The sequence below is a fragment of the Schistocerca piceifrons genome, chromosome X (genome assembly GCF_021461385.2).
Source record: "Schistocerca piceifrons isolate TAMUIC-IGC-003096 chromosome X, iqSchPice1.1, whole genome shotgun sequence".
NCBI classification, from domain to species: domain Eukaryota; kingdom Metazoa; phylum Arthropoda; class Insecta; order Orthoptera; family Acrididae; genus Schistocerca; species Schistocerca piceifrons.
In genome coordinates, this window is record NC_060149.1 from 617,555,713 (window position 1) to 617,576,797 (window position 21,085).

At 39.8% G+C, this 21,085-nt stretch overlaps 1 protein-coding gene and 1 non-coding gene across 3 annotated transcripts in view; one reads left to right on the forward strand and one right to left on the reverse strand.

The window, feature by feature from the left end:
- The window catches only part of LOC124722959 (protein inturned), a 254,525-nt gene that overhangs the window by 217,032 nt on the left and 16,408 nt on the right, over window positions 1-21,085 (reverse strand). For both annotated transcript variants that reach the window (XM_047248129.1, XM_047248128.1), the window contains exon 4: window positions 11,898-12,084. In XM_047248129.1, the coding sequence (XP_047104085.1) occupies window positions 11,898-12,084 (187 nt within the window). The remainder of the gene's footprint in view (window positions 1-11,897; window positions 12,085-21,085) is intronic.
- Trnas-cga lies at window positions 3,855-3,929 on the forward strand. The gene has a single exon. It is a non-coding gene; the product is annotated as a tRNA-Ser (tRNA).

The window sequence follows — 21,085 nt, forward strand, 5'->3', positions numbered from 1 at the left end:
GCAATTGACAAGGCTACAAAGCTTTAGTTCAGCAGCAGATTGATGACATGCACATCAAATGGCCCCCATATGATGACATCATGAAACTGCTTAATATCAACACCACATATGGACCACTGATTAGGTTTGAGAGTAATCTCAAAGTGGAAAAGTCCATAGCATCAGCAATGGTACACCAACTACTGGACCAAATCCAACATTGGCTACTGCCATGACAAAATTGATCCCAATAATACCACCAAAATGCAATGGAAACAGCAGTGACACCACTGATGGTACAGTTATTGACACTTTCCTCTACACTGTCTCTGTTCTTGTTCTATTTAAGTAGCTTTTATCCCTAGTAGTCAACACTGCCAATGTTGCTGATACCTCATACCTTTGTCTCTTGAGTTTACCCCTAGGACATCATCCATTGAAGAACCCAAACTATAAACTCCAAAACATCATCATATCCACCCAAGGAGACGATGTCAACACAAACTGAAAGTCAAATGTGAGACAGGACACATCTTGTACAGCCTTTTGTTCACATATACACTATCTGATCAAAAGTATCTGTAAACCTATTAGTGGACATTAATATGAGGTGTGTCCAACCATTCACCTTCCTGAAGGCTGGAACTCTGCTGGGGACACTTTCAATGAGGTGCCTGAATGTTTGCAGAGGAGTCCACTCTTCCCCAAGGGTCAAAGAGTCCACTCTTCCCCAAGGGCCAAACAGTCCACTCTTCCCCAAAGGCCAAAACCAGAGAAAGTAGTGATGTTGAACCTGGGGTCCGTAGTGAAGCTGACATTCTAACTTATCCCCAAGGTGTTCCATTGGGATCAGTTCAGGCCTCTGGGCAGGCCAGTCCATTTGAGAAATGTTAATGTAAACAAATCCTTACCTCATATATGCTGCTCTATTCTCCAGGTATCCACCAAACCCAAACCCTTTCATCAGATTGCCACAGCATACAGGATGATTCATCCCTCCAAATCACTCATTTCAAGTTACTCACTGTTTAGTGATATCACTCATTAGCCACCTCAAGTGTTGCTTAGCACTGACTAAACAAATGTGTCTTATGAGGAGCTGCTCGACCACTGTGCCCCTTTCTTTTTAGCTCCCTATGTAGAGTCAATGTGCTAATTAGTCTGCAAGTAGCACTTCAGAACCTTCTGCTGATCTTAAGCAATTTTTTACAAACACCCTCCACATTGCACAATGATCCCTGTCCATTGGTACATGAGATCTACCTGGTCTTGGTTTACCTGCAGTTGTTCATGTATTCACTTCACAATCATGTGTGAACAGTTGACTTGTGCAGCTTTAGAAAGGTTTAAATGTCCCTGATGGATTTGCTATTCAGGTGACAGCCAATGATTAGTACACATTTGAAGTGACTGAGCTCTCCTGACAGACGCATTCTGCTGTTACTGTTTCTCTACTGGCAAGACAATATACTTTTATACTAATGGATCCACCTCTCATGACATCTAGTGGTCAATTCCACAAGAGTAAATGGGAAGAGTCTAATCTCATTTCAGTAGTCAGCCTCTAAGGGTCAAAGCAGATTGCCACCACTCCGGTTGAACGCTGTCTAGGAGTGCAATCACCATTGACAAAGGAGGGAGGAATATTGCAGAGATTGCATCACTAAGGAACTGTTGCTGCATGCAGTAGAGGCCGTGACACGAAGTTGCTGTGTTGGTCACTAAAGCTTGTAATACCACAACAGTAATATACAACTTGTGACTTGTAACTTGTCATTGCTCATCTGTCAGGTCCCTCTCAATCATTTTCAAGTAACACACATGCACCCACCTTGCCTGCTCCTTCATAAATTGTATGCATATGTGTAATTATGCATAGGAAAATTATGATAAAATCATACATGCAATCACAAATTCTAACTCTCTTAATTTTCCCATTCCCAAGCCAAGCCTATCTCTAATGCCAGCTGCCACTTGACACTAGACCTATATGAGTAAGGTTGCTAATGTCTCCATATCAAACATGGCCAACTTGTTCTGCCACAATATGACAGGGTCATATAATGGAATCTGAGAAGTAGAATAAATTTTGTGTGCTTATCACATTATGAGAGTTCTTCTTATGTTTGGTGGAAGTTAACCAGCCATAACAGACAGGCTAGGAAGAAGGCTGGTCTTAAACGTCCCTGTATGTAACTAAATTTTGTTGTGATGGGTTGCTCCTAATATCATTAAATATGATGGTCAAGAAGACCCAGACACCATAAATCCTTGATCATGCTGGCATTATACTGAGGCTGCAAAAAATCACTCCAGACACTTAGTTTAACACTTATAATATTATTAAAATGTCCTTATTCCAAGTTATGAAAGATAAAAACGAGTGCTCACACACACACACACACACACACACACACACACACACACACACACACACACACACACACACACACACACACACGTGGGCAGGCACACGCATGCAAGACCACTTGCAATCATAAGCGTGCGCAAAGGCATCTGTGCGTCAGTCAGAAAACTTCTGTCTGCTAACATCACTTGCTGCAACTGGTGTATTGTCATTGTGAGGCTGTAAGAAATGTATAATACTTCCACGAATAAGGAAAACTGAATAAGGTTTCTGAGCGTGGACGTTCTACTGATAACAACAATTGCAAAAATTATCACACTTAACACTGCCTAGAGGGGCACTTGTGAAGTTTCATTGCAAAGTTGAACCAAAAACATTATGTCTCTGTGTAAAATATTAGTAATTCTCAAGATCAGAAAAAAATATCCTCTATATGGGCAAAGAGAAAATTTTGAAGTTTGGCTAGAAAGTGCTTATTTTCTAGCATATTCCCCTTTTACATCAAGGCATTTTGTCCAATGAACTATCTGTCTGAAGTGTGATTATGAAAGGTTTGCAAAATACCCAGGTATCATTGCAGCAACCTTTTCACTGGCAAGCCATATATTTCTTTAAGCGCGGAAATAAGTGGAAGTCGAAATGTGTCAGATCTGGTTAACGGGGTGGATATTCTAACAATTCATACTTGAAACCCCTCAGTTTTACTACTGCCAAAGTACCAAAGGGGGCAGATGCACTTTCCAGATGAAAGACTTTTTCCCTTTTGTAATCCAGACCTCTTCCCATATATATTTTCAACCAGTTGAATTCCTTTTGCATCCAAGGGAACATTAACCCTAACCTTTGCCTTTCGCGGGCATATGCTCTACCAACTGAGCTACCCAAGCACGACTCACGCCCCGTCCTCACAGCTTTACTTCTGCCACTACCTCGTCTCCTACCTTCCAAACTTAACAGAAGCTCTTCTGCGAACCTTGCTGAACTAGCACTCCTGAAAGAAAGGATATTGCGGAGACATGGCTTAGCCACAGTCTGGGGGATGTTTCCAGAATGAGATTTTCACTCTGCAGCGGAGTGTGCGCTGATATGAATCTTCCTGGCAGATTAAAACTGTGTGCCGGACCGAGACTCGAACTCGGGACCTTTGCTTTTCGCGGGCAAGTGCTCTACCAACTGAGCTACCCAAGCATGACTCACGACCCGTCCTCAGAGCTTTACTTCTGCCAGTACCTCGTCTCCTACCTTCAAAACTTAACAGAAGCTCTTCTGCAAACCTTGCAGAACTAGCACTCCTGAAAGAAAGGATATTGCGGAGACATGGCTTAGCCACAGCCTGGGGGATGTTTCCAGAATGAGATTTTCACTCTGCAGCGGAGTGTGCACTGATATGAAACTTCCTGGCAGATTAAAACTGTGTGCCGGACCGAGACTCGAACTTCTGTTAAGTTTGGAAGATAGGAGACGAGGTACTGGCAGAAGTAAAGCTGTGAGGGCGGGGCGTGAGTCGTGCTTGGGTAGCTCAGTTGGTAGAGCACTTGCCCTCGAAAGGCAAAGGTCCCGAGTTCGAGTCTTGGTCCGGCACACAGTTTTAATCTGCCAGGAAGATTCATATCAGCGCAAACTCCGCTGCAGAGTGAAAATCTCATTCTATTAACCCTAACCTTTCCTACAGATGAAATCAAATTTGTCTTTCTCGATGCAGGTTTGAAGTGGGAATACGTGAGTATCACCACTTACATGTCAGTCGTGCAGTGAGCCCTATGTACTGTCGCACCCACATACTATGGTCAGGCTATGGTGACAGTATGGTGATGGTAATTGATAAAGTGCACATTTGCTGTAAATGTATTTATTCTGCACAAATAAGTAAATGAACAAGTGACAAAAAAGAAATCCAATTACAGTGTCTATTGACAAAAACGAATTGATTACGCGATAAGTCACACAAATCTGAAGGTTGTAAATTCAACTAAAGACTTAGGGATTACAATTATAAATAACCTAAACTGGAACGATCACATAGATAATATTGTGGGTAGAGCAAACCAAAGACTGTGATTCATTGGCAGAACACTTAGAAGGTGCAACAGGTCTACTAAAGAGACTGCTCACACCACGCTTGTCAGTCCTATTCTGGAGTATTGCTGTGTGGTGTGGGATCCGCGTCAGGTGGGACTGATGGGTGACATCGAAAAAGTACAAAGAAGAGCAGCTCATTTTGTATTATTGCAAAATAGGGGAGATAGTGTTACAGACATGATACGTGAATTGGAGTGGCAATCATTAAAACAAAGGCGTTTTTCGTTGCGACGGGACCTTCTCATGAAGTTCCAATCACCAGTTTTCTCCTCCGATTGCGAAAACATTCTGTTGGCACCCAACTACTTAGGGAGAAATGATCATCATGACAAAATAGGAGAAACCAGGGCTCACACAGAAAAAGTGCTCGTTTTTCCTGTGTGCCGTTCGAGAGTGGAATGGTAGAGAGACAGCTTGAAGGTGGTTCATTGAATCCTCTGCCAGGCACTTTATTGTGAATAGCAGAGTAATCATGTAGATGTAGATGTAGAGGAGCCCAAACAATATGATTACTTAAAAAATCCACATAAACATATCAGTTCACCAGACAAAGTTAGTATCTGACTTATACGGGGCATCCCTAATGTGTTGCAACAAACTTGTTTACAATCATAAGCATTGAGAACTGCATAGCAACCCATGGCAATGAAATGTCATTGTAGGCCACTAGGTAGTGCTATACACAAGAGTACTAGACTGGAATGTGAGGATTTCATAGTTCGTGCATTAGCCAACATAAGAAGCATGGAACAGTACACAAATGGTGAGCTTGCAGACATGCACTTAATATACTGAATAGCTGAGTGTAATCGATAAGGTGCTGGAAACATTTATTAAGAACACTTCCCAGATAGACATCAACCGCACCACAGATTGTTTGCAAATCTGCATTGAAATTTTTGCAAGTACGGGTCATTAAGAAGTGGCACTAGTGAGGGTGTTCTGCAATTGGTGTGTTCAGTCACTAGTGAAGAAAGTGTGTTTGATGCTATGGAGACTAATCCAAGAACCACCATACATGCCATTGCTTAGGACTTAAGAATGTCTCATAGCAGTGTCCAGAATGTTTTGAACATTGAGTCCTTACATGCCTTTCATCTCCAAAGTGTGCTATTATTGCACCCTGATGACTATCCTGTTTGTGCACATTTTGCAAAGTGGTTTCTGCAACAAAGTGGCACAGATGTGCATTTTCTAGCTTGTGTGTTGTTCACTGATGAGGCCACATTCACTAGGGCTGTCGAATTCAGTCACTACAACGAAGATTTTTTGGGGACCAGAACCCCCCCCCCCCCCCCCCCCACCAGTGTGTGACACCACATGGCACAACATTGTTTCACACTTAATATGTGGGCAGGTTTGGGTGGCAACTGCTTTGTTGGGTCACGCCTTTTACCATCTTGCCCAATCACCACAAATTACCAGACCTTTCTGGAACAGGTTTTTCCTGGCTTGCTTGAAGATGTTCCACCATATGTGAGGCACAGCACATGGTTCGAACATGATGGTGCACCTACTCAGATTGGACTGGCTGTTCGTAGGCATTTGAAAAGTTCATAGCCACATCGATGGCTTGGGGTGGTGGACCGGTTTCCTGGCCCCCACACCCAACTGATTTATCAAGTCTCGATTTCTTTATGTGGGAAGCAATGAAATCTCTCATGTATCACAATCCAGTGAAATCTTAAATAGACCTTGTCACACGAATCGTTTGCACAGCTGCTACAACTAAAGAAACTCCTGGTGTGTTTGAGTATATCCGGTAGTCAATGTTCCATCAGTGCCAGGCATCTGTGGCATCTGATGGTGCAAACTTAAAGCATCTTTTGTAACATTAGAGCTGTACTCATGTCTACACCATGTGTACTCATTATACTCAATAAATATTTCAAGTGAATTACTCTCTGGTTCCCTTTCCAATCTTAAACCTCTGCTACCACTTATCCCTGATGTTTGTGGCCATGGAATGCTATTCAGTTCTCAATCCTTACGATGTACCCCACCTCCCACAGAAATTTGATACAACATTTCTGGGACATCCTGTATGATTTGGCAATATCTATTAATACAACAAAAATTAGATTTTATTGAAATTTATGTAATTTCTGAGCTATACTGAAATTTTTTTTCTGCCTGCACAGGGTGGTCTATAGTGCAGTTACCTCTAACAAGCTTAGGTTATCAACAGTGGAGATTCATGGGTTGGAAGGAAATATGGACACGCCATGCAAAATGAATGCTTGAACATAAATGTAGAAGCTGGCCAAGCCTGGTGAGTGTGCTGCTGTATTTCACCACAAACGACACCTGTGCAATGTCCTCATTACGTTGCAAGTGTCAGTGATGTTGAGAACAGAATTCTGTGTAGCTGTGAGTATGTTATGTAGGTGCTAAGTGAATTTGACTGTGGGCAAACTGTTAGTGCTTATATGGCGAGAGCTACTGCAACCGAGGGAGCCTTAGTTTGGTGTTCCAAGAGGCACAATATCGAAGACTTATACAGCATACTGGGAACGTGGACAAACATCACCTGCTAAGTCACAATGCGGACAAAAGTGTGTGTTGAGTGATCACTGAAGAGGAAGAATAAGAGGACAACAGCTGCAAAAGTCACTGCAGAAATGAATGTTACACTCATGAATCTGGTCAGGACCAAAACAACAGGAAGGGGGCTCCATAAGCAAGGAACTGCAGGATCAGCTAGAAATTCCAGTGATGCAAATTCTCATACCAAGAAAACATGGTGACAAAGCCATAAAACATGGACTATGGGGCACTGGAACAGAGTCATTTGATTGGATTAGTCTTGTTTAACACTGTTTCCAACTTCTGGTCGAGTTTAAATCACAAGAGTGAAACATGGCAGGGGTTCAGTGATGATTTAGGCAGCCACATCATGGTACTCCATCAGCCCCATCATCACTCTACAGTGTAGCATGACTGCAAAGGATTATGTGACCATTTTGTCTCATCATGTCCATCCCACAGCACACTGTTTTCCCAATAGTGATACTGTGTTCCAAGACAACAGGGTCCCTGTTCACACAGCTTGTGTCATCCAGGACTGATTTTGTGAGCACAAGGGTGAATTTTCACATCTCCCTTGGCCACCACAGTCACCAAATCTTATTATTGAGCCCTTGTGGTCTACTTGGGAGAGAAATGTGTTTGTGTGATCTCTACGCACCTCAATCATCATTACCTACACTTGCCACTATTTTGCATGAAGAATGGTGTTAGATTCACTTGATAACCATACCGGACCTGTAGTTATCCATTCTGAGACAATTGGAAGATTTTTTTTAATGTCAATAAGTTTCCTACACCATATTAGGCATGGTGTTCCCATATTTTTGTCCTCTTCTGTTTCACTTGAAACCCACTGAAAATGACAAAAACTGCCTTGTTTCCATCACCCAGACCAAGCTGTGACTTGGTTTCTGTACAGTGGCTTTTTCATGTATTTAGTTAGTACACTTGGGCAGGCATGACCCTTGCTTGCTTTCACCGTTCTTATATACCTGAGTCATCTGTGCTTTCTTCCAGCCCCTTGGGTCTTCGTGCTGGGTAAGTGATACATGATAAATGCAGGGTAGGTAAGAGGCCAACGTCACAGAGTACATCCTAGTCCATCCATATGGCACTCCCACTCCCAACCCCTTGCCACTGGGATCATATCCCTGTGGCAGACCAAAATGCAAAACCTGCCCAGTCCACTCACCCAGCACCTCTTACTCCAATCCTGTCACAGGCTTATCCTATCCTATCAGAGACCACGCCATATAGCAGCTCTGCTGCTAACACTGCACAGCTTTTTATGTTAGCACGGCAACCAACCAGTTATCTACCAGGATGGATGGCCACTGCCAAATTGTCATCAAGAACAAAGTTGACCACCTGATGGCACAACATGTAGCTGAGCACAACATGCTCAATTTCAATGGCTACTTCAAAGCCTGAGTCATCTGGTTCCTTCCCTCCACAACTAGTTTCTCTGAACTATGCTCCCTTACAACACATCCTCCACTCCCTTAATCGCCCTGGCCTCGAAAGGTAACCCATTGTCCCCGAACCCTCCACCCAACAGCTTCTCCTTCCTCCATCTGGTCACACCCTCCCAATTTGTCCCCACATCACCTTCAGCATGTGCCACCTCCCACCAGCCACTACAACGGTGCCAGCCCATATTCCTGCTACCGCTTCCTCCTGTATACCTAGGTGGCGAACCAGCCGCGTTCCTCTGACCTGCTAGCCACCCACCCCAGTCCCTCTCCCTGCCTCCACATTTCATCTCCCTCTTCCCACCCCACTCAAAAATACCCCCACCACAACCAGTCCATATGCTGACAAATATCATTGCCACTCTTAATCCATCCGGCACCACATGGGGGCACAGGAGTGTGTATGCTTCTGTAGGAGAGTGTGTGTATTTTACTCTAGCCCATCAAAGAATAACTCTGAAAGCTAGTATGTTTTCTTCCTTTTGTGTGTGCCTATTGACAATACTTTTGCTTTTTAGTGTGTGGTCTCCTTTAACCCATAAGCATTTACACTCTACAAGAAGTTTCCTACAACATCTCTGCAGAAATCTGAATATCACTCATATCATTCTCATAGTTCCTAGAAGAGATACATAATGGGAACAACAGTACTGTTTCTTAAGCTGTACCAAGCTGTGCCTGTTACAGTAATTGTAGCACATCTCTACATTTATGTGACATCCTATGTAATGTCTATTTGATAAGAACTTCGAATACTAGAGAGTACTCTGTAATAGGTGACGTTAGGGTCTCATCCGCAGTTTCCTGTATAGGTCTAGTACACCTTTCCAGAAGCCTCTCCACAAGTCTGTCATTTGCATTCCCTGCCATTTATTTCAAATGTATCTTCCTTCACATATAGCTTTGTAGTGTCACCTCTAGATATTTAAATGATGTGACAGGTTACATAAGCTCACAGTCAATCGTTTAATTGGATAAGATCACATTGTTTCTCTTTGTTGTGGGCATTATCTTGCATTGTTTGTAGCCCTTGTAGTATAGTAATCAGACTTGTCACACAAAACTAATGTTGCACAGTCTAATGGCTTTTGTTCCTCACTGGTCCACAACACAGATTTAATCATTTAGAAAGTCTCACAACAGTATAACTTCAATTGTAAATTTCTGTCTGATAATGCTTAGTTCTTAATTTTTTGTTTTGTACTCTGTGACTGCCCATTTGATGACAGAGATTTTATAACTAGAAACACATTGATGAATGTACCTTGAACTGTATACTGGGAAGATATTGTGAACAATGTATCATTTGGATTTTCTGGCTTTACTGACCATCTGGATCAGATTGTACATATTTAGCTGAACTTGCAAGTAAAGGTAATTATAGCATCTTTATTTACCAGCATTTGTGATGTCAACTTTGTAAGAACAGTTTTTATGATCCAAGGCACATGAGGTTATGCATGTACAAAGCTACACTCTGTTATTGGCCATTATTCTTATGACATATAGAATCTCCCTTACAAAGATTAGTGTCATTATATTTCATTCCTCAAAGCTTATAAAAGCTCCTTACACCAAACAGCATGGCTGCAAGAGAAACTTAGGCATGCTTACAGTGTCTATGGGAGGCTTTGCCATATTTTCCATGTGATTCTTTTCCTTCACACATATGACTGTTGTGTGAACAAACTGCCCACATTCAAAACTGGCTTTATTACAAAGTATATTGCATTGAAATGTATGATGCTCATGCAGTTTTCCCTAAGAGCATTCGTATGTTAAATGTAGGCAGTTGCCTTCATCAGCCTGCCACTCACTTTTTCATTTTTTTCTTTTTAATGACAATGGCAACATAGTATTTTTGAATGACTTTACAATTCAATTCACAGATCTTCATCTCCACAATATCCTTGTGTGGAACATCACTTTAACAACAACAAAATTAATTTTGTTTATAATGCTGGATTCCTTAAAAAATTTTATCTTGAGTTTAAACAACTTTTGGGAAGTCACTGTTCATTTTAAGATAGTTATGTTTTGCAACTTCATTGATTTCACAGCGCCAGCAACTTCCTCATGAAAATACAATTGTACAGTTCCCCAAAATTGCATCTACTAATTTAGCAATAAGAAACATATCCTATACTTGGGTGATTCTTTTGAATAGGACATGGCTGATTTCCTTCCCAATCCTTATGCAATCCAATCCTGAGCTCTAGTTCTAATGAGTTCACTATCAACTGAACACTGAATCCTTTCTTTAAAAAGATAAGTAAATAGATAAACTGTATCATTCATATCTTTCTGACTGCCCCAATGCAAAACTTATCCTTTGTACCCATCTACCACCAGTCACCCCAGCCCAATCATTGGTTGGACCATCCGAAGGGATAGAAGCCTACAAGGTTATCCATGTGATACTGCCACAGCCTTCAACCTGCTTCTTAATAAAATGTCCACATAATTCCAGAAAAGCAATTTTGTGTATGAATAGGAGCCATCCAAATTCAAAAGGAAGTTTAGCTCTGTGTGTGGTACAAGTTGTACAAACATAATAAACCTGCTTTTAGTGTTAGGTGCTGACTTTCATTGGCAATCTGTCTTTTATATTTGGTACATGTTTTTGGTGACTATATGACAATATAATAGCTGGTGGTCAGCCTTTGCTCTGCTTTCCACATCACCATAAATTCTACTTAGCTGTCAGTGAAGGTAATCTGCCCCCCCCCCCCCCCCCAAAAAGAAAGTACCATACCTCCTTTTTGTTAACATATAATTATATTCCAATTTTCCTTTTCTGTATTTATTTCATCATGTCTTTTGATAATCTTCAACATCTTGACTGCTTTCTGTGTCACTTTAAACTTGTTAGCTCTTCAAATCTTTTGTGTTGATGGCAACATACTCCTGATTTCTTTTGGCTTTGTTCCGCTGTTGCTGAGGTTCTGAATGATTTTGCTACATCAATTCTGAATAATCTCATTTATCTACCCTTTCCACTATTTCATCAAATGAAGGAAATCTTTGTCCCATAACTCAATGCCAGTGTCTTTTTTTTTGTATGTGTCTGTATTTACTACCACTTAGGCATAAGTTCTTATACTTTTATTTGATTGTACTCTTCTCGTTTTGCATAAATTCTACCCATAAAGAAAAGCAATATATATGCATATTGCAGTCTCCAGCAGAGATTCTACACAAATATGAAATTTTCTCCTTATCTTTACTATTTTTCTTTTTTCTATAATTGCTGTTGGTGGATCAGTGATGTTTTTCGTTCATACAGTTCCAACACTGCAACTATGTATTTTGTTCACACAGTGCTCAAAATGTATACATGTTTCATAGGAAATATGGAAATGTGTTAATTTAAACATACTGAGAGTATATATTGTGTGAAATAATCTACAAGAAAAAGAAGTATCTGAGGTTAATAAAAAAAATAATTATATGCTTCACTCAAAGCTCACCAATTTTAATACCACAGTGTTTGGCAGCTTCACCATTTGGGATGAATCCAGCAACCATAACTCGAGTGCCATCACCAAATTTACTAGTCGTTAAACCCAGTAACATTTCAGACAAAGTGGCACGTCGTCCAAGATTGTGGACCATTCTTCCATTCACCGGGATTGTCACCTCTCGAATCTCTCCTTGCTGCACAAATAATCAGAAACAAATTTTATTGTTTGTGTATTTGTATTTTTCCTCAGGAAAAAGTTCACCACGTAATTTCAGCTTACATTTGCAATAACAGGTTAAGTGTGCACCCAAACAGTAGCAGAAATACAGACAAAAAATAAATTTATTTAATTATTCCTGAAAGAAAGGAAGGACTATTTACTAGTTTTTTGGTTCTTCTCAGAACATTCTGCAATAATCTTTGGACCTGTTATCAAGACCCGTCAGGTCAATATTGAAGTAAATCAGAATTTAATCTTACAGAAGATTTTATCAAAATATAACATCAATGCTGTTGCTGTTCAGGAAACACATACTGAAACTGAAGATCAAATAAATTAGAGGGGAAAAAATGCTTGGCTTTGACTTACTACGAGCAATGCACCACTGTGGACTGGCAACATACATACAATTGTCAGTCAATAATGCACATCCATGCTCTGTATCTGATCTCAATGACATCCATGAAGTTACAGTAAAAATTGGATGACTAACACTAATTAATATATACAAACCAACAGCTAGCTTGTAGTGAAAGAAGCGCTGTATCATTTGTGAGATACAAACGTGAGCGAGTGTGCCAGGACTTACCCCAGTTCACTGCTAGTAGCGCCACATCACCATAACGCATCTGCGCATAGCGCACAAGTATTTCACCATAATTAAGAATAAAATTAAAAGTTAAAATTGTTTTTTTTTTTTTCAAACTTTGTCAGCATATACTTTAATGTAATAATGTTTTAAATGTTAAGTCTTAAGAGTGATTAAATCAGTGGTTTTCATAAGTACATCGTTTTAAGAAAAAGATAACTGGCACTAAATAATAAAGCTAGAAAGCCAGAAATTGGTCATAATGTGCCAATGTATGTCAAAATTAACTGGTACAAGTAGCAACATGATAAAATAACAATTGTGGTCAGAATCCACATTTTTAATAAAAATTGAAGGTGCTAAATATTAGACTTAGAAATGTGAAAATTTGTATGATGCTAAAAATAATAATTACGGGACAACATTAATCTACCTCTAACAGTTTTCGAGTAATTTAAGGAAAACTAAATTTGTAACTAAAAGATCCCCGTTTGTAGTAGATTAAGTATCTGTAATTTTAATGCTAGAAAATTTTGGTTACAGCACCTGATAAAACCCATTAAACAATGGAGCTATAACAAATTTTAGGACCATGTTGGTAATAACAACCAATACAAGGTCTCTTAAAGTTATAGTTCAGAGGTAACGATCTACTGTCAGTTCCACTATAAAAATTCTAGAAGGGAAAGTTTTTATGCGAGCTGAAACTTTTTCTGTGATTTCAACCAACTTACCTACTACATGCTTGTAAAAATTAAGAAGATTCTACATTAATTCATAAATTTGTTATTAAATATTGTGTGTATGAGAAAGTGGCCGTTTAGAGACTGCTGCTGTGTGCATAAGATGGATGACAGCAAAAGTTCCTTTGGCCATCCGCTGCGCCACATATATAAATACAGCCCGAGAGGCAAGACTAGGTTTCACTTTGCACCCAGCCAGTGTAAGATCCGCGTCTGTCAAACACTGGATTGCACGCTGCCTCAGATGGCATCAGAGATGGGCTGTTGCAGAACACTGGCTTTCTGTAACAATTGACAGTGAACTCGTGAGGACTGTACACCACCCTGGAACGCTTAGATTTTCACTTAAGTAACTGTTAGTGTGCTATCCGTGATATTTACAAATCCACGTGGCAAGTGGGGACAATTATCTTCCACTTTTGTGGAGAGCATTTAATTTCACTGAGTATCAGTAGTCAGGGCGAAAGACGATTTGGTAGGAACTTAGCATAAAGGTCACTTCTAAACTGCTCATAGTGCTGTTTAGGGTAGAAAGATTTACTGTCAATATGAGCCTAATGACTTTCACAATGTTGTGTGTGTGAAACTTTACCAAATATATGTATGAATTAGAACTCTAAATCTTCATTTATAATTATAGTCCTGATCCCAATAAGCAGAAAGAGAATAGAAACATTTCTTTCAGTTGGCTGGACAAGAATGTGGGCATACAGACTGGAAACTATGGTCAGTATTTTGTCCATCGCTTTCTGGCTGACCACAAAAATAGTTGCCAGGCTCTTGTAAAAAGGCATCGAGTCAGTTCTTAATGCTTACTATTTAAATCCACAGCCCCACAGGCCATTCCGGTATCACAACACCCTGCCATATATCTCGGAGATCTTTAAAATCTCCATACTCAATGGAAGTAAAAGGAATATAATGAAAATGGTGAAGCCATTGTAAATTGGGCAGAAGACAATAGCTTATATTTTTTTGATGCAAAGGATAAAGGAACATCTGTATCAGCAGCTTGGAGACAGGATTGTAATCCTGAGCTATACTTTGTAACAACTAATGAGAATAAGTTATTTCTTCAAAGTTCATGGTTTGTTTTAAAAGACTTTCCATATAGACAACACTGTCCAATCTTGATTTTTATTTATTTATTTACACGTTAAGTTCTGTAGGACCAAATTGAGGAGCAAATCTCCAAGGTCATAGAACGTGTCAGTACATGAAATTACAACATAAAAGTAATAACAGATAAAAATAATATGTTTATGAACCCAAAAAATGTCAAGCCATAAGTTTAAGTAAACACAATCAACAAAACAATAAGAATCAGCTTAATTTTTCAAGGAACTCCTCAAAAGAATAGAAGGAGCGACCAATGAGGCAACTATTCAGTTTAGATTTGAAAGCGTGTGGATTACTGCTAACATTTTTGAATTCTTGTGGTAGCTTACTGAAAATGGATGTAGCAGTATACACACCTTTCTGCACAAGAGGTAAGGAAGTCTGATCCAAATGCAGGTTTGATTTCTGCCAAGTATTAGCTGAGTGAAAGCTGCTTATCCTTGGGAATAAGCTAATACTGTTAATAAGAAACAACAGTAAGGAACGTATATATTGAGAGGCCAATGTCAAAATACCCAGACTCGTGAACAGAGGTCGACAAGAGGTTCGTGAACTCACACCACTTATTGCCCGAACCGCCCGTTTCTGAGCCAAAAATATCTTTCTAGAATGGGAAGAGTTCCCCCAAAACATAATACCATACGACATAAGCGAAAGAAAATCAGCAAAGTAGACTAATTTTCGTGTCAAACGATCACTTACTTCAGATACCGTTTGAATAATAAAAATGGCAGCATTAAGTCTTTGAACAAGATCCTGAACATGGGCTTTCCATGACAGCTTACTATCTATCTGAACACCTAGAACTTTGAAATGTTCAGTTTCACTAATCATATGCCCATTCTGTGAATTAAAACATCAGGTTTTGTTGAATTGAGTGTAAGAAACTGCAAAAACTGAGTCCTATTGTGATTTAGCGTTAGTTTATTTTCTACAAGGCATGAACTTAGGTCATGAGCTGCACTATTTGAAACCAAGCCGATGTTGCACTCAACATCCCTTACTACCAAGCTAGTGTTATCAGCAAACAGAAATATATTAGAGTTACCTGTAATACTAGAGGGCATATCATTTATATAAATAAGGAACAGGAGTGGCCCCAACAGTGATCCCTGGGGCACCCCTCCCTGACCGTACCCCACTCACACCCCACATCACAGCCATTCTCAACACTGTGAATAATGACCTTTTGCTGTCTGTTGTTAAAGTAAGAGGTGAACCAACTGTGAGCTACTCCCTGTATTCTGTAATGGTCCAACTTCTGGAGCAATATTTTGTTATCAACACAATCAAATGCCTTAGTTAAATTAAAAAAAATATGCCTACCATTCAAAACCTTTTGTTTAACCCATCCAGTACCTCACAGAGAAAAGAAAATATAGCACTTTCAATTGTTAAATGACTTTCTAAATCTGAACTGTACATTTGATAGCAAATCGTGTGATAAAAAAAAATCAATTATCCTTATATACACAGCCTTTTCAACAGCTTTTGCAAACACTGATGGCATAGAAATATGTCTAAAATTATTTACATTATCCCTTTCTTCCTTTTTATAAATCGGCTTTACTACTGAGTACTTAAATCGTCCAGGAAACTGATCATTCCTACAGGAAAAATTACAAATATGGCTACATACAGGGCTAACATGTGCAGCACAGTACTTTAATATTCTGCTAGACACTCTATCATAACCATGAGAGTCCTTAGTCTTCAGTGATTTAATTATTGAATCATCCTCCCTATTGTCTGTATCACAGGGGAGTATTTCAGGCATCAATCATGGAAAGGCATTTGCTAAGAGTGTTACATGATTCCCTGTAGAAACTAAATTTTCATTTAATTCACCAGCAATGCTCAGAAAATGAGTGTTAAATACGGTAAATATATGTGATTTATCAGTAACAGAGATATTTTGGTTACCAACTGACTTTATATCATCGACCTTGTGCTGCGGACCAGACAATTCCTTCGCAACTGACCATATGGTTTTAATTTTATCCAGTGAATTAGCTACTCTATTTGCATACCACATATTTTTGCCTTCCTAATAACTTTTTTAACTACCTTACAGTACTGTTTGTAATGGGCTACAGTAGCTTGAATGTGACTACTTCTAACATTTTGATATAATTTCCCACTATGTTCTATAAGATATTCTTATCCCACTAGTCAGCCACCCACGCTGCCTTCTACTGTTAGTACCCCATTTAGAATGTTCTAATCGAAAGAAAATCTCAAAGAGCATGAGAAATGAGTTAAGGAAAGCATTATATTTGTCATCTACATTATCAGCACTGTAAACGTCCTGCCACTCTTGTTCCTTGATGAGGTTTAAAAAACTCTCTATTGCTGTTGGATTAACTTTCTTATAGTTTGTAATTGTATGTGACATTTGTTTCAGAACAACGCACTTTTAGTGTTAAAATTTGTGCATCGTGGTCTGAAAGGCCATTCACCCTTTCACCAACAGAATGCCCATCTAGTAATGAAGGATGAATAAAAATATTATCTATGGCTGTGCTACCGTTCCCCTGCACCCTAGTTGGAAAAAAACACAATCTACATCAGATCATACGAATTTAGGAGATCTATCAACATCCTTTTTCTTGCACCATCATATACAAAATTAATATTTAAGTCATCACATATAACTAATTTCTGATACTTCCTATAAAGTGAATCAAGAGCCATCTCTAGCTTGAGTACAAATGCCCTAAAGTCAGAGTTAGGGGACTTATAAACAACAACTATTAGAACTTTAGTTTCACTAAATTCAACTGCCCCTGCACAACATTCAAATATCTGTTCAGCACAGTGCCATGATGCATCTATGGACTCAAATGGAATATTGTTTTTTACGTACATGGTCACTCCCACACCCCGCAAGGAACTTTTTGAAAACAGCCAGCTAATCGGTATCCTGGTAAAGGAAGCCTCTGAATTGTCAAATTATTTAAGTGGTGCTCCGATATACCAATAATTTCAGAGTCAACATCTATAAGCAGTTCACTAAATCTATCTCTAATACCTCTTACATTTTGACAAAATATGCTAATTCCTTCTCTACTTGGAAACATGATGTCCTCTGAAGGTAAGCCCTTGGTTGGGGGGACTTCTTTTAAGCAGGTATTCCTGACAGCTGACTTTAACATCAACTACTACTAGAATTTTTCCATAAGTGATCCCACCACCACCCACTACACTGCCACCTAAAAGCTTTGCCAGCCTCCTCTTCCTATTCCTATTGAGGTGTAGGCCAGGTCCAGTTAAACCCGATCAAGACCCTCCATGCAACAGTCTAGTATCATAAGCACTATACCACAGTGACTGTGCCACTCAGCTTCTTCTGCAGCAATATCAATATCTGCCAAACCATCCGCCCTGATAGCTGAATGGTCAGTGTGACAGACTGCCATCCTAAGGGACCCGGGTTCGATTCCCGGCTGGGTCAAGGATATTCTCCACACTGGGACTGGGTGTTGTGTTGTCTTCATCATCATTTCATCCCCATCCGGTGCACAAGTCACCCAATGTGGGCCTCCTGGCCAATGACACCAAATGCTCACTTCCATTTTCTGCCAAACCCAAATCTAAACGTAATGTGCTGTACACATCCCAATAAGCCTCACTGCTTGCTGATGCGTGTTAATGAGCCATTCAAAGCTGCAGTTAACAATGGAGTGGTATGTAGGAGAGAGGAGATAGGAATTAATAATTGTTGCAGAATGAGAAATTGCCATATGATGTCAACAGCAGCTTATTACACTCAGCATGGAGCCTGGTAATATGTTCATTCTCAAATGCTCCAGTAACCAGCCTCAGTCCCTCAAGGTGGATGTCATTTAATATAATAAATGTGATTCTCTGATTAATCCATATATCATAGATCAAAAATCAAGCTGAGATTGTATTAAAGTTTGATAAAATTGGATCAGACAAGTTTAGTCTGCCATCCAAGCCCAGTGACTAACACATTTCAAAATATTTAGCATCTGGGACATCCTGTTTTTAAATCTCTAAGATGGCAATCAAGTAAGCCTTATTTTCTTTTATCAAAAGTGAGGCTGAGAAATCTCACCAACTGTTTGAAATTCAAGATCCCTTATTGTCAATTAAGACAAATTAAAAAAGAGCATGAATGGTTAAAAAAGACATATACAGATTTCCCAGACGAAACTTTGAAACCTGTTTTATCAACCGATTCCTCCATCCATTATCAGCTACAGCTGACATGCACTATCTGCAATGATGGGAGCTAAAAATAAAATTAAAAATAAATAAAAACTTGTACATGAATTGGCAGAACTGGATGGAGCTCCTTACTGCTGATTTTGTTGTTGTTGTGGTCTTCAGTCCTGAGACTGGTTTGATGCAGCTCTCCACGCTACTCTATCCTGTGCAAGCTTCTTCATCTCCCAGTACCCACTGCAGCCTACATCCTTCTGAAGCTGCTTAGTGTATTCATCTCTTGGTCTCCCTCTACGATTTTTACCCTCCACGCTGCCCTCCAATACTAAATTGGTGATCCCTTGATGCCTGAGAACGTGTCCTACCAACCGATCCCTTCTTCTAGTCAAGTTGTGCCACAAACTCCTCTTCTCTGCCCAATCTTATTCAGTATCTCCTCATTAGTTATGTGATCTACCCATCTAATCTTCAGTATTCTTCTGTAGCACCACATTTTGAAAGCTTCTATTCTCTTCTTGTCCAAACTAGTTGTCATCCATATTTCACTTCCATACATGGCTACACTCCATACATATACTTTCAGAAACGACTTCCTGACACTTAAATCTATACTTGATGTTAACAAATTTCTCTTCTTCAGAAACATTTTCCTTGCCATTGCCAGTCTACATTTTATATCCTCTCTACTTCGACCATCATCAGTTATTTTGCTCCCAAAATAGGAAAACTCCTTTACTACTTTAAGTGTCTCATTTCCTAATGTAATTCCCTCAGCATCACCTGACTTCATTCGACTACATTCCATTACCCTTGTTTTGCTTTTGTTGATGTTCATCTTATATCCTCCTTTCAAGACACTGTCCATTCCGTTCAACTGCACTTCCAAGTCCTTTGCTGTCTCTGACAGAATTACAATGTCATCGGCGAACCTCAAAGCTTTTATTTCTTCTCCGTGGATTTTAATACCTACTCCAAATTTTTCTTTTGCTTCCTTTACTGCTTGCTCAATATACAGATTGAACAACATCGGGGAGAGGCTACAACCCTGTCTCACTCCGTTCCCAACCGCTGCTTCCCTTTCATGTCCCTCGACTCTTATAACTGCCATCTGCTTTCTGTACAAATTGTAAATAGCCTTTCGCTCCCTGTATTTTACCCCTGCCACCTTCAGAATTTGAAAGAGAGTATTCCAGTCAACATTGTCAAAAGCTTTCTCTAAGTCTACAAATGCTAGAAATGTAGGTTTGCCTTTTCTTAATCTAGCTTCTAAAATAAGTCGTAGGGTCAGTATTGCCTCACCTGTTCCCATATTTCTTCCCCGAGGTCGGCTTCTACCAGTTTTTCCATTCGTCTGTAAAGAATTCGCGTTAGTATTTTGCAGCCGTGACTTATTAAACTGATAGTTCGGTAATTTTCACATCTGTCAACGCCTGCTTTCTTTGGGATTGGAATTATTATATTCTTCTTGAAGCCTGAGGGTATTTCGCCTGTCTCATACATTTTGCTCACCAGATGGTGGAGTTTTGTCAGGACTGGCTCTCCCGAGGCTGTCAGTAGTTGTAATGGAGTACTGTTAATAGCAGTTGCAAACATTCTCACATTTAGAACATTACTTTGGGAGATACCATTCTCTTGTTCAAAATGCCCATACAAGATATTGCTGTTTCTATGCCTAAAATAATGTGGGGAAAGGAAGGACCATAGGAAAATTTATAAATATGCCGTGATGTACCATTTAGGGAGCTGCCCAATGATTTTATGCCTCCAAGTAGTATCACATGCCTTTTTGAGGGTAAGATACGGTACTTATTAGGAGTGTCTGAGCTGGACAGTCTGTTGTGTACCTGCCAGCAGGGTCACAATATCAATGACTGATCAATATATTCTGAACCCAGGCAAGGTGGGATATGACTATCTGCTCCAAGGTCTTTCCCACACAACTAGTGAGAGAAATATTATGATAGTTACTCAGATGTGTACTGTCCGTATCAGGTTTAATGAGGAGGATTAAAATGGCTTCCCTCCATAAGTGTGAAAATAGTCCTTATGTCCTGGTGAAGTTAAAAAAGTGTTAGGATGATTTCTTTACATCTCCCTGTGTGGTGTTGCAACATGATGTAATGGACTCTCATAGTGAGCAGGTGATGTTTCATAAGCCTTTGCCAAATTGGGCTCCTAAGTGTAGAAGGGGCAGTTATACGATTCATAACTGGTGAGCCTGAGGTCCCAGCCTCCTCTCTCAGTGACAGTTCTGTAGTCCTAGAAAGCAGGCTTGTGGCTAGCACTGGTGGTTACTCTGGTAAAATATTCATCCATTGTCTGGGAAATGTTTC